The following is a 14,333-nucleotide window of genomic DNA, read 5'->3' as shown; positions in this document are numbered from 1 at the left end:
CCTCCGGCGGTCGCGCGCTACTGCAAGCGAGAGGGCTCTGGTTAGAGCAAAGTGAGGACCACGTAATTCCACGTTTTTAAGTATTTAAAGTAATTGTGAAAAGTATATTAGTATATTAGTCAATTTACTGGGCGGCGCTCAGCCTGTCGGATTATGAATTATGAACATAAATCTATCCCGGATAGTTTTATGTTCATAATTCATAATCCGACAGGCTGAGCGCCGCCCAGTAAATTGACTAATATACTAATATACTTTTCACAATTACTTTAAATACTTTAAAACGTGGAACGTGGTCCTCACTCTTAAAGACTACGGCAGCAAGACCAAAAAAACGTAAACTGAAGATCAAACAACCAGGACCCGCCACTTCCATCGGGTGTGTTCCAGACCTGGGACTCCGCCGGAAACTCCCGGCAGAAGCGTTTAGTTTCGACAAAACAGATCTGAGCACGAGACAGATCCTTCTATACAACGAATCTCAGGATTCAGTCCGTCTCATTAACGTCCCAACACCTGCAGAAAAGCCTTCCCTATTCGTGGATAGGAACTAAGGTATGAAGCTGAGAAAAACGTCTTACAAGTAAAAATCAGCTACTAGGCTATGGACTATGATTCCACTCTACATACTATATTGTATATGTTAATTGAATAGCAATAATACAAATCCATGCACCTTGTAGCTAAATCTGTCCATCATAATACTTTCTCTATTCACTGATCCACAAAACTAGCACAAGCTTGCTCCAGCAAAGCATCAAACATCCCGGTTTCTTTAACTAGATCGAAGAAGATACTTTCCGGTTTCTTCAGAAGCACTGCTGGGTGATCAAACTCAACCAATCTACCCGCCTCTATCACCATCACACGGTCACTATCGATAATAGTGTTGATTCTGTGTGCTATGGTGAGAACTGTGCAGTCGGAGAACTTTTGTCGGAGAGTCCGCTGGATCAACTGATCTGTTTTCTGGAGGACAAGAAGTTGTTACTAATATACTGGTATTAAAATGAGTTGGTCCAGTTAATAAGGTAAGCTTATATTGGTGCTCATATAACACCATTTTAAGAAAATTTCCTCTACGAGTTTGTTAGGCTAGGTGAAAGAAGGTAAAAAGTAATGAATTCGGTAAAAGAAAATGCTGAAAACTTAATCAAGATTCATACTTCGTCCACATTAGCTGTAGCCTCGTCAATAACAAGAATCTTATTGATCTTTAGTAATGCCCTGGCAAGACACAAGAGCTGTCTTTGACCAGCTGACAGATTCCGACCACCCTCCTGGACCATCATCTCCAGTCCTCCAGTCTGGGTTGAAATGAAGGATTTTAACTCTACCTTCTCTAGCGCGCCCCACAAGTGATCATCGTCGAATTTGAAGAACGGATCAAGATTTCCTCGCAGAGTCCCAGAAAACAGAAGACTTTCTTGAGGGATAATGCTGATAGATTTTCTGAGTTCGTGCAAGCCCATCTCACTCGTCAACATTCCATCTAACAGTATTTCTCCTTCCGGCTCAACCATCCTGAAGAGAGCTTGCAGTATGGTGCTTTTACCTGCTCCAGTCCGACCCACAATTCCAATCTTCTCTCTTGGCCGGGTTATAAATGAAAGGTCGTGGAGGATGTACTCCGCTTCAGGGTCAGGGTCGTATTTTAATTTGACGTTTCTAAACTCTATGACACCCGTGGTGACAATATTGCTGTTCGGGATGGTTTCGAATTGTTTCTCATTTTTTCTTCTGTCTGGAGATTCTAAAGAAGCTTCTGGAGGCAGTTGAGCAATCATCATGACTCTCTCAACAGCAGTCATCATATTTTCTGTCTCTGTATATTGCCGGACACACCATTGAAAACTTCCAATCGTGTCATTGATGTAAACCAAAGCCAATCCAGCGAATGTTGAGCCAATGACATCTTTCAGAGCGACTGTGAGAAATGTGGCAATGACAGAGGTAGCGACTGCGATGCCGTCAAGCCGGGAAGGGAGCCAACCACGAGTTATGGCCAGGAACAGCATCCAGCACCGCGTGTGTTCATCCCGTTGGAAGTAGTGCTGAGACTCGAATATCTCTATCTTGATGAGGAAAGATTCAATTGTTAACAATTTTGTCATAGTTACAATATTACCATCATTTAAAAAGTATTCTAAATTCTAGTGGCTTGTTTATTGAGGATGTAACCCACAAACTGTTATCTGTCGTAGTGTAATAATACTAACCTGGTTGTTTGCACGAATAGTTGTGAGCCCAGACAGAGTAGAACAGATGTGGGACAAGATGGGACTTCTCTCTGAGGGAACGGTACGTCAATCAAGGTAATCGGACCAGGCGTTTATCAGGAGGGATCAGGACACACTGATATCGCTTTGACGTTTTTAACAACAAATGATATAATATTGCAAGTAGAACGACCATGGTGTCTCCACCGGTAGTTATGACGAGCAATCGTCACAAGACATGAGAGTGGTTTTTGAGTAAAATCACGAGTCTTAATTATAGGTGGAAACACCACGGGTAACAAAGACAACTCACTTAACGCTTCAATTCTCCGGATATCTAAAGAAGTATTCAAGCAGTAGCGGACGGTGAAGACCATCAGTGCGGACAGAAATATGAGGGGAATGATAAACCAGTAATTGGCAATTACAACCAAAGTTACCGCAGCTGAATATATGAGTTAATAGTCTCTCTGAGAAATTAAACAGAGATATTATATTATAAGTATATTACAATTTCTCCATCTGTTGATTATGAAAATTACTGATATAATTACGTGATAGTTAATTAATGTTGCACCAGAAAAGAATTGGGTTCCCGAAAAGATACAAATATATCCATTTTGAACCATTTTTTGTTATTTGGTTTAGTTTTTACCCGACTGGAGCAGAAAAATTTGAGCGAATCCCAAGGAAACGTCATTGAACCGCTCGTCCATGAAGTATGTGTCCTTTGAAAATCGGTTGATAATCATTCCTAAAATAGAGTTGATTGAACACCCAAAAGTCAGTGAAAAATAAATACAGCTGTGGTCAAATTGTTGTGATTGAGAAAAAAAGTTATGAATAATAAAGGCCTCGCCAAGAAGAATATCTCTAATATCTTTGTCAAATTCAATCAAATCATAGAAAGCGGCGGTTTGTGGATAAATGGAATAATAAAGGATCAAATCCAAAAACAAACCTATCGGATGTGTGTCGAAATATCTCATGGGTGATCTTAGCATTGCGAATAGTGCCTTGTTGTGTAGTTTTCTACCTGCCCTTTTTAAATGAAAGGGTTTTAGTCTTGAGCGATTTTCATATTATAAAGTAGTATTCGATAAATTGATTCCCGAAACTTAATCGGAATCTTAATAATACCTTTTAAGAACAGATCTTATTATTTTGGCAGTCCATCAGAATAGTTATGATCATTAACCGGCATCATCAAACCTGTATACTACAAATCCGTAGACAAAACCCCTGATGAGAAGCAATAAAATAGTTCCACAAGCCAGCCAAATGTAAACAGTATAGTGATTCTCGTCGTAGGAGGTGAAATCTTTTTTTGAGATGCGATCTTCTGTGACTCTGTCAGTTATCCTGGTATAGAAAATAGAAAATCACCGCAAAACACCAACCAAGTTGCAACCAAGTTGAATTTTATCCAGAAATTCCCGCTAAAGAAAAGATTGTGATGATCACAGTGATTACAAGACTATCACAATATGTCAGAGGATATAATATTATAGTAATCGAAGAAACTAACCAATTGATAGCGAATTGTTCTTGAAATATTATGAGAATCTGAGGTGTTATCAGGGCTATCAAAAGAACTGGAATAGCCATAAACCCGATACTCATAGAGAAGTATCTGAAAGAATGAAGTATATTATTATTATTTGTTTAGTATAGTTTGGGAATCGAGATAAACAGATGCCATGGTCATAGTCATACGCAACAGTAATTGGTATAATGCAAGATCGATAGCGATCAACTTGATTGGCAAGAGAATCCTCTAATACCAATTCGAATCTCGAAAAAGGAAAAAAAGAAGGTAAAAGTGAATGAAAATGACATCTGTCATAAAATGGTACATAATGTCATGAATCATGATATATCATCCTCTTTCAGGAGCCTCACAAAGCTAGCAAGTATAAACAAAGCTTTGTTATATATGAAACAATTCTGGAAGAATCAAAATATACCTCAAGTATAGCATTTTGTTAAGAGAGCCTACTTTCCTTTCTTCTTTAAATTTCTCGGGTTTCTTCACCTTTTCGATTCTCTAGAATAAAAATGTAAGTCGCAAGTGCTAACAAGCTTCAGAACTAACGCACTCAATTTTTACTGATCGATGGATAATATATATGTATTTATTGATTATTTGATTATATTTTCATTGATGCTGAGTCAAAATGCTTTAGGGTGAAAAATCAAATGTTAATAAATCAAGTTTATGCAAGTATCTTAATCTTTCATGATATTTTATCTTGCTCTAAAAGCATAAAAAGTTTTTTAATAAAAATAATAATAACACATCTACCTCCCCCGAATCAGAACAACCCTCTTCTTCTTTTTCATCCGACTTTATAGAGGATTTGGACGAAGTTCTCATACGCTTATTTTTATTTATCTCAGATCCGAGTATAGAAAACTTTAGACCTGACAACATTGTTAAATTTATTTTTACTTTTTGAGAGAGGGACATTCTCCTAAATGTTTCAAACAATATCGATTAGTTTCCAATCTTTAAAAAATTACACATATCCCACACTTATAATCAACCTTTAGAGATGAGTTCAGGGTAGGTCCCTACGTGGCTTATTTTACCAACAACTCTGGTTTTGTCACCATTAGCAACAACCTCCGTATCCATAACAACTATACGGTCTACTTCACTTAAGAAGTTTGTTGAATGGGTAACTAGGATTCGTGTTTTTCCGTATAACTGTTCTTGAATCAAACTGACAAAAACTTCGATTTTAATTTTGAAAATAGGGAACGTAAATAGATTTGAAAATGTAAAATTCAAGCAATCTGCAGATGGTTTCCATACACTCATAAAAGGTACTTACTTGTTGAAGATGTGTTTAGCACATCTGGTGTCAACTGCACCAAGGGGATCGTCAAGAACCACAATTGGATTTTTACCTGAGATTCGTTACCGAGTTATGTTTAAAACAGGTTAAACATATAGTAATCTAAAATACAATTCAACATTCAAATACTGTTATAATTTTCGATCGTCATGAAATCCTCTCAACTTTATAAAATTACAATTTTAATTAAAGTTTTTAAACTCGATATCTCACGACATCAGGAATTCTTCATCACCAGGATAACAGTAATTAAACAAACCGTAAACGGCTCTGGCAAGGTTCACCCGGGCCTTCTGTCCGCCACTGAGTTGAACACCTCTTTCTCCGACCAATGTGTGCAACCCGTTCGGTAACAATTCTAGGTCCTGGATTATTTTGAATATGTTAGAGATTTGAATTTTGAGTAATCCATATTATAAGTTCGTTAATGAAAGGTGAAAGACTATACAATAAGATGACATTATTACACCTTACAAATAAGCCCCCAAATGGACTGATAGTGATCGACTCCACCCAAATTAGACTGGACCATTTTGAAGTTTTAGTAACCCACAATTTTATGATCGCTCCATGAATCTACCTTAGTAAGATGACAGGATGCAATACATTGATTAAGCTTTTCCTTATCCATAGGTCTGTTAAACAAAATGTTCTCTTCGATATTTCCTGTTTCGTGAAATACACGGTTAAGTTACTTCGTTATCAAAGATTTTATTTTGTAACAACATTCTGTCAATGTATGCAGTTTCACATAATAAGATAATATTGGTAAATTATGTAACCTGACTGATTGCTAAACAGTAAACACCTCTATTAAATAGTTATTTTACCGTTAAAGATCCAGGGTACTTGAGACGAAAACCCCACACTTCCATCAATATTGCAAATTCCCTCGTGGTCCAACTCCTGTAGTATCGACATGATAAGGGTTGTTTTACCGCAAGCAACAGGTCCAACTACGGCGATTAGTTCCCCCTTCTTTACGGTTAGATTGAGTCCTGAGAAAACATTCTGATAACCCCACTTTCACCCTGGTCAAAAGTTCTACCAATGATAATCATGAAAAGTATGCTGCAAATCCCCTCATGATAACTTGCCTGTAAGAGAAAAGGTTTCAGGTCCCCATCTTGAAGAATAGTCGTTAAACTCTATGACAGTCTCTCCGCTCAGTTCAGACTTGGTATCTGTTCAAAGTAAGAATTGTTAAATTATGTCAATCAATTTCAGTCATTACATTTAAAGCGGTTTTCGATTATCAATGTCATTTTCATTTTGGACTCCTCACTCCTGTTCCCTTGCTTCTTATCCCATAACGTCTGAGAGTCGATCACGAACCATATTAAACAAGCTATGCTTAATACTTACCTTTTTTGAAAGGTGGGGATTCGTTGCCACTTTTCATTTTTGCGTCGTCGTATAAGAAATTCTTATTCTCAATAACATCGTTGATGGCTGCTTTTTTGTGGATATACTTTATTTCGTCGGCATTCAAAAAATCCTGAATATATCGGATCATACACTTTTACTTTCAATATTAATGCTCAGTTGAGATATCCACTGACAGACACAAAATAAGTTTTAATTACGAACCTACTTTGGATTTATATACAAACAAAAGTCAAACCTGTATTCTCTGAAGACTGTGAACAACTTGTGGAACAAAGGTAAATATATTACCAAGAGCAATGCAGATGTAAAATTTGACAGCACCAATCATCGACAGGAAGAATAAAACATCTGTTGTACGGATTGGCTCATTCGAATACCACTTCATCTTGAATCAAAAGGGATTACAGTGGTTTTAAAGTCTGTTAAGAGAAACTCAATTTTTTCAACAAAAAAACATTCAAAAGTTGAACGTGAGTCTTGAAACACACCGGTTAGGTAAGAAATAAGAAGAACACAACTTGTTGAAATCTCTGAAAACTTACAGTGATGACTACAAGAAGGGAAAATACAGGGGAGATGTAGAAAACTGCAGTAGTCATGGCTTTCATTAGTACAAACATTCCAATATACCTAGATTCTTGTAGCCTTATCTGCGATATGTAAATATGTTGTGATGCTTGAAACTTTGAAAGGTGGTTTTCAATGATCTAGTTGTAAAAATGTCAATTGCTTGGCTATTCTCTTGTTCTACCACATGACAGGAACTGGTCTAAAATAAACTCTTGCAAATGTTAATTTTAAAATGAGACTAGCTAGCTGCTAGCTTGGGTTCTTCATTAACCTCTCCCACGAGTCTCTTAAACATAAGCTCCCATCCGTACATCTTTATCACTTTTATGAATAATATTATTTCGTGAATAGTTGTCACTCTACTATCTGTAAGTTGTGCTGTCTTTGTTCTGAAGAAAAAGTTATGACGTCATGGTAACATTTGTCCAAGACCCAAGTCACGTTGTGAATACTGATAGTGATTTGATCAGGCTACGTGGCAAAATTATTGCAACAAAAATCTAGGGATTCTCTCCGTGGTGAAGTTCCTAGCTTTCATTGTGTATTTATTTGGTTTGGCAAATAGGTTAAAAATCATCACCCACCTGAGGTAAAAAACAAACTTGCCCATGCAAACTTGGATAGGCACGAAGATGAGCATCGAACAGAACCCAGTTAAGGTAGCATAGATACCAATTTGGTTGTACATCACGACAAAGCTCACAATCAGAATTGACCAGAGATTAAAGAATACGCTTGCCGATGTGATGTACTGAAAAAGTGAAACAGCCATTTTAGAACAACCATTCTCAATTATCAACTTAAGTTAAAGTATCAACCTTTACACGCAAAATTACTTTTTTAGACTCTTACAGCAACTAAATCGTCTCTGTTGACATCAAAAATAGTTGTCCACATTAGCTAATTGTAACGGTTAAATTACCTCAACTATTCGCTGAGCATCATTAGTTATGAGGTTAACAATCATGCCAACCGATCTCTCCCCTATCTCCCTTTGACTTATCCTGCACGCCTGTAAAGCTGATTATCAATGATTGTTAAGTTCAAAGGATCTGTTTCTGATTCCTTTAAATAGAAGAAAACTCAAGAAATTGACTGGCAACGGTATGGGTCCAATTACCCTACATTCAGCTTGATTTTGAACATGGAAAAAGCTATTCCACCAGCAAATAAAAATAGATCCCATAGTACCTTTCTGTATGTGAGCCCTGTAACAGCTACTCTGATAATTGCTCCTAGTCTCACGAGACGGTACCAGACGTAGTGTCTGAACATCAGTAGCAACGTGTAGATCAGTGTCAAACCAACTGGGGTATTATTATATGTCATTTTATGGTAGATCAGTGCCAAACCAACTGGGGTATTATATGTCATTTTATGTGGTATTCAGGTATTTTCTATTAGAAATTATAAAACAGTGACGCAGGGCTGACACAACAGTGACACGGCAGGATAGTGGTGAAATATTGAAATGACAAATACAGGAAAGACTTGGATGGACGCAAAACAAATGAAGAGTAGTTCTTTTATTCAAATTTCTGATTGTTTCTTAATAGACTCAGTGAAGACAGATTCTAATGGAAATAAATAGCTGAATAACGTATCGACATTTCTACGTCATACTTTATTCAGCTATTTATTTCCATTAGAATCTGTCTTCACTGAGTCTATTAAGAAACAATCAGAAATTTGAATAAAAGAACTATATAGTAGAGGCTCTTACGGGCAAAAAGACGTGTTTTCTGCTACGAGTTTAGAGACCTAACCGCTAATTGGACACAATAGTATGATGTCTAAGGATCGATAATATGTTAAGAAGTATAAATTTGGCCTTATTAGTCACGTGCTATACCAATGCGCGTTTTAAATTTTGACAGTCTATTACCCTTAGGCAAATAAAGTAATTATATTCATATTTTGTCAGCAATAAGTTCACATTATTTTCTATTTGGTGTGAAAATATGAGCTAGAACGGACATAATCTCGCTGAGTTATAGCTGTTTGAAATTTATGATGAACGCGCGGGTGCCAATTGATAACAACTAAATGCTTTTGCGCGTAGTGGGCGTCGAAAATTTGGCTAAAACGCTTGCGGAGTGACAATATTCAAACTTCGATAAAGTATATGAAGTGGGTACTTCTCGGAAAGGAAAAATTTAGGCAAACACGATGCAACTATTTTTGGGTTGATTTAATGCAACTGCAAAAAATGATTCAAACTTCAAGCAAAAAAGTCAAAATTTTTACCACTTTTTTGGATTTTTACCCCAGAAAAAATAGAGGGATTTGTTTTATTTTTATACCATCTTGTGCGGCTGTCTTTTAGCTATCTCCATGCAAGTTTTGCCGACATGCCAACAAAATTAACTTGCTCAAAATATCAAAAAAGATGGTTTTTTGGCCTATTTTTGGCCCAAAATTCGGTTTTTTGCCATTTTAACCCAGAAAAGTCAGTCCAATCATCTTGAAATTACTTTCAATCGATACTACGGTCAAAAATACGTCTAGTAAGGTGTATCTGGGGTCCCTAGCGTATCGAGCAGACAATGCCCGTAAGAGCCTCTACTAATAAAATCATGAGACTCAATAACACTACACGAATCCACCAAATGAAGAATACCAACATGTCCAAAGGAGAGCTTCCTGTTGTGTCATTTCTACTGCAGGGTCAAAGTAGGACGTTATTCGCACCACAAAGAAGGGACAAGCACATCTTAAAGCACCCTGAAAATAAATTTTGATTTGAACTACTGAACGGATCCAAAGGTATAAATCTTTCCGGTAGCAATGCAGTTCAACAAATGTATTGACATTGTGTTGCTATTATGTTCTATCCATTGTGTAACTTGGGCTGGTAAAATGTCCTACCGGTAGGATATTTTTATGACTTTCCTTTCATCAAAACTTCCTCCAGGTATTGAGCTTCCAGAACCTGTGACTTGTGTCACTCACCTCGACGGGTGATACGCGTCTAAATTTGTTCGAAGTAGCGTGCGCCTTCTTCGAAATGTGACCCAAAAATTCAGTCAGAACTATGTAATTTCGGTCAAGGAAACGGTAGAAAAGCTTATATTTAAGTAAACTATTGACATACGTTGCATGCCACTTTTCGCGCTTTTTTTTGTGGATGGCCGCTCAATTTCCCGATCCGTGATGGCGTATTTTATCACATTCCATACAACCTGGGGACGGCCCAGTCTTTACTGTTTATAAGCATGCAGATATGGCGAAGTGACAGGCCGAGCGCCACCAAGTTAATATAATTCCATATTGAATTTGAAAATCGTGTATATTTCTATGTAACCATATGTTTATTGTTTATGCAACCTGACACGGATCTGTGCAAAATAGCAATACTAACTCAAAATAATAATAATATGCTATCAATTAGTGTCTAGTGGGATACGTACATGATGAAATTAATAATGTACTTGGTTGGTTCAGCGCCGCGCGCCAAAAATTATATAATTCAGATTATCACGCAAAATAACTTTGCGCAGGTAGTCACGTGGGCGATAACAGTGCTCGCAGGCACGTACGGTCGCACGGTCGCAAAGCTACCATGTACAAATAAATAATTTAAAAAAACCTCGTTCGCTAACCCTTGTCCTTGACTCTTTTGTGCCTTCGGCACTTTGAGTCATGGATCGGGAAAAAATAACCTCTATGCTGAAAGCCACAAACAACCAAATCAAGGTGAAGAGATGTCTTTTCAGAATAACAACAACAAGGGAAGGATTCTTTGTCCTTTTTGCTTCCAAAGCCCATTGCCTGAGACAAGATATACGGTATAAAAAATGTTTTCGACGTATTATATATGTTGTCCTATTGTTGTGAGTCAACATTGGATAGGCTGCAAAAGCTGAGCCTCAGGCCAAACGAGAGATGCAACAATGATTTCCTGTTAAGCGTTACACATAATACTAAACGAGAGATCATGTCCATGCTCTAAATTGTGAGGGTTTTACACTTGCAGTCTTGCAGCAGTTCATTGCACGTGCAGTAGTTCATTGCACGTGTAGAGAAAGTTGCACGTGTAGAGAAAGTTGTTTCGTAAGTTGGATATGAATCCGAAAATGAGAAAGATAAGAGAACTATTTACACGTTCTTATTGTAGGGGCACGTGACATGGCTGTAAGGACCAAGATGTATGGGGCCAAGTTAGTTTACATTCATACATTGAGGCAGTTAAATTGGTCAATACAAAGCGTGTTACGTTAGCTGCCATTCATGACTCATGGCAACTTAGTCTTAAGTAATTTCAACCTGAGACAGGAAAAGATTTCCGTAAATTAAAATAATTTTGACAATAATGGCCAGGGTGCTAGATTTACACTACCATTTATATAGCTCAAATGGTAATACTAAAAAAATAAAAATCAAGAAACTCTGTCATGTTGTCTACATTCTATTTCTACTCACTCTTCCAGAAGAGCCGTCAATCGTTCGCTTTTCAAACTTGGGTCAATTGAAAACACGTCATCTTCAGTAAGAGTTCTTTTATTTCCAGTTCTAAAAATCTTGTGAACCCAACTGTAAGATGGTCATTTAAATATCAGAGCTTGGTATTTATTATTTTAATTGATGCACCGTTCGCGTTGTATCTAAACTCAAAATTTTGTAGAGTGGACCGTTATCGTTTGTCGCTGTCTCCTTATTTAAAAATAAAAGGAAATGATATCAATTTAAGTTATCTTTGCTTTGGCCTTACCGTATCCAATTCCAAACGCAAAATGATAACGAGAATGAAATCGGTCGCTCGTTTTTCCATTTTTATAATATTATATCATACAAGCAACAATGTCACAATTGGATTGTAGGTGCACTTAATTTTAAATCTATAATGCGTTTTTAATAAACACAGCAACAGAATCCTAATTCTAAATTCATTCTAATTTAACAGTTTAGTAAAAACTTACAAGAACGAAAACTGACTCAAGATGCTCGCGTTTATTTCAGGATTTCCATTTTGTACAACCATTGACCTATTGTGATAAAGCTCATGTTAAAAATAAACAATGTCAATCATAATACCCATTACCCTCCCTAGCGGGGACAATCCTCCGCTTCTCTTTAACCTCCACTCTTTAACCTCCTCCAGAGTGCACTCTTTAACCTCCTCCGCTGCACTCTTTAACCTCCTCCAGAGTGCACTCTTTAACCTCCTCCAGAGTGCACTCTTTAACCTCCTCCAGAGTGCACTCTTTAACCTCCTCCGCCACTCTTTAACCTCCTCCAGAGTGCACTCTTTAACCTCCTCCAGAGTGCACTCTTTAACCTCCTCCGCCATTCTTTAACCTCCTCCAGAGTGCACTCTTTAACCTCCTCCGCCACTCTTTAACCTCCTCCAGAGTGCACTCTTTAACCTCCTCCGTCACTCTTTAACCTCCTCCAGAGTGCACTCTTTAACCTCCTCCAGAGTGCACTCTTTAACCTCCTCCGTCACTCTTTAACCTCCTCCAGAGTGCACTCTTTAACCTCCTCCAGAGTGCACTCTTTAACCTCCTCCAGAGTGCACTCTTTCACCTCCTCCAGAGTGGACTCTTTAACCTCCTCCAGAGTGCACTCTTTAACCTCCTCCAGAGTGGACTCTTTAACCTCCTCCAGAGTGCACTCTTTAACCTCCTCCAGAGTGCACTCTTTAACCTCCTCCAGAGTGCACTATTTAACCTCCTCCAGAGTGCACTCTTTGACCTCCTCCAGAGTGCACTCTTTGACCTCCTCCAGAGTGCACTCTTTGACCTCCTCCAGAGTGCACTCTTGACCTCCTCCAGAGTGCACTCTTTAACCTCCTCCAGAGTGCACTATTTAACCTCCTCCAGAGTGCACTCTTTAACCTCCTCCAGAGTGCACTCTTTGACCTCCTCCAGAGTGCACTCTTTGACCTCCTCCAGAGTGCACTCTTTAACCTCCTCCAGAGTGCACTCTTTAACCTCCTCCAGAGTGCACTCTTTAACCTCCTCCAGAGTGCACTCTTTAACCTCCTCCAGAGTGCACTCTTTAACCTCCTCCAGAGTGCACTCTTTAACCTCCTCCGTCACTCTTTAACCTCCTCCAGAGTGCACTCTTTAACCTCCTCCGCCACTCTTTAACCTCCTCCAGAGTGCACTCTTTAACCTCATCTGCCACTCTTTAACCTCCTCCAGAGTGCACTCTTTGACCTCCTCCAGAGTGCACTCTTTAACCTCCTCCAGAGTGCACTCTTTAACCTCCTCCAGAGTGCACTCTTTGACCTCCTCCAGAGTGCACTCTTTGACCTCCTCCAGAGTGCACTCTTTAACCTCCTCCAGAGTGCACTCTTTAACCTCCTCCAGAGTGCACTATTTAACCTCCTCCGGCACTCTTTAACCTCCTCCAGAGTGCACTCTTTAACCTCCTCCGCCACTTTTTAACCTCCTCCAGAGTGCACTCTTTAACCTCCTCCAGAGTGCACTCTTTAACCTCATCTGCCACTCTTTAACCTCCTCCAGAGTGCACTCTTTAACCTCCTCCAGAGTGTACTCTTTAACCTCATCTGCCACTCTTTAACCTCTTCCAGTGTGTTTCAAATTCTGTTGGAGACCGGCCAGCCGGCCTCCGCAAAGCAGTTCTTATAAAGTTAGGAACTGATAAACCCTTAGGCATAAGGAAAGCATTTTATCGTATATTTACTATATTGACCCTATATTATATAGTAAAAATAGTTATATGTACTATAGCTATACTATGCATGTCATACTTATATGGACACGTTCACTGAAGTTTGAGGATATTGGTAAATTTCTAAAATAGCGTTTTCGACGATAGTGGCTTCATTTTAGCATCACTCAATCTAGCGTGTTCATAAGTTCTGAACATTAGCCACGTGACCCATACTCCCATATGCAATGCTCAGAAATAAAATGTATTGCTTTTAGATACTATAATGTAAAAAATGTCACATTTTTGTGACATTGTTAATACCATAGCTGCCCAATTAGCATTTTTTGGTCTAAAATATAGTAGATTAGGTCAATTTAACAATTATGATACAACGTAGGCCTAAAGGGCAGTGATCGAACGGCTTTAAGGCAATATTTTGTAAACTTTGTCACACTCAGAATACGAGACCTCTTTTCTACTGTGAGGTGTCCTCAAAACCCTTTCAACTCATTATTTGATGGTTCTTCTGCCAATCATAGCCCTAAAATATGTTGTTTTGAAAAGTTAGCATATACATGCACTTGGTTATTGGGAAATGATGTAAATTCTGTCACATTATATGGAATTTGAAATTCTGGGTGAATTTCCGAAATAATTTATATCTGATTTTGGT

At 38.3% G+C, this 14,333-nt stretch overlaps 1 protein-coding gene across 2 annotated transcripts; it reads right to left on the bottom strand.

The window, feature by feature from the left end:
• Positions 1–207: 207 nt before the first annotated feature.
• On the bottom strand, positions 208–12,104 carry LOC134811053 (ATP-binding cassette subfamily C member 4-like). Of its 2 annotated transcripts, XM_063817760.1 has the most exons (27): positions 11,959–12,104; positions 11,462–11,572; positions 10,702–10,810; positions 9,664–9,763; positions 8,231–8,346; positions 7,962–8,051; positions 7,624–7,790; positions 7,311–7,428; positions 7,012–7,119; positions 6,705–6,854; positions 6,446–6,578; positions 6,178–6,264; positions 5,911–6,078; positions 5,661–5,746; positions 5,340–5,445; positions 5,057–5,132; positions 4,767–4,945; positions 4,525–4,643; positions 4,187–4,266; positions 3,748–3,852; positions 3,432–3,581; positions 3,181–3,260; positions 2,875–2,973; positions 2,533–2,664; positions 2,220–2,290; positions 1,167–2,075; positions 208–969 (listed from the first exon to the last, which is right to left on the bottom strand). In XM_063817760.1, the coding sequence occupies exons 1-27, from the start codon at positions 12,018–12,020 to the stop codon at positions 715–717; spliced, it is 3,966 nt and encodes a 1,321-aa protein (XP_063673830.1). In that variant the 5' UTR covers positions 12,021–12,104; the 3' UTR covers positions 208–714. The 2 variants fall into 2 exon arrangements, with proteins under 2 accessions (XP_063673830.1, XP_063673831.1); XM_063817761.1 differs by lacking the exon at positions 10,702–10,810 and having other exon boundaries at positions 11,959–12,026.
• Between the last annotated feature and the right edge of the window lie 2,229 nt (positions 12,105–14,333).

Source organism: Bolinopsis microptera, chromosome 2 (genome assembly GCF_026151205.1).
Source record: "Bolinopsis microptera isolate Bmic1 chromosome 2, MBARI_Bmic_1.0, whole genome shotgun sequence".
In the NCBI taxonomy this organism is placed as follows: Eukaryota; Metazoa; Ctenophora; class Tentaculata; order Lobata; family Bolinopsidae; genus Bolinopsis; species Bolinopsis microptera.
Note: the sequence above shows the minus strand (reverse complement) of the source record. Positions and strands in the feature narration are given on the sequence as shown.

Coding starts and splice junctions, on each gene's coding strand:
- LOC134811053 (XM_063817760.1), bottom strand. CDS start 12,020: ATGGTTGTACAAAATGGAAATCCTGAAATAAACGCGAGCATCTTGAGT. Junction 11,573..11,958: donor TTGAGTCAGTTTTCGTTCTT/GTAAGTTTTTAC, acceptor ACCATCTTACAG/TTGGGTTCACAAGATTTTTA. Junction 8,052..8,230: donor CAGGGCTCACATACAGAAAG/GTACTATGGGAT, acceptor TCAGCTTTACAG/GCGTGCAGGATAAGTCAAAG.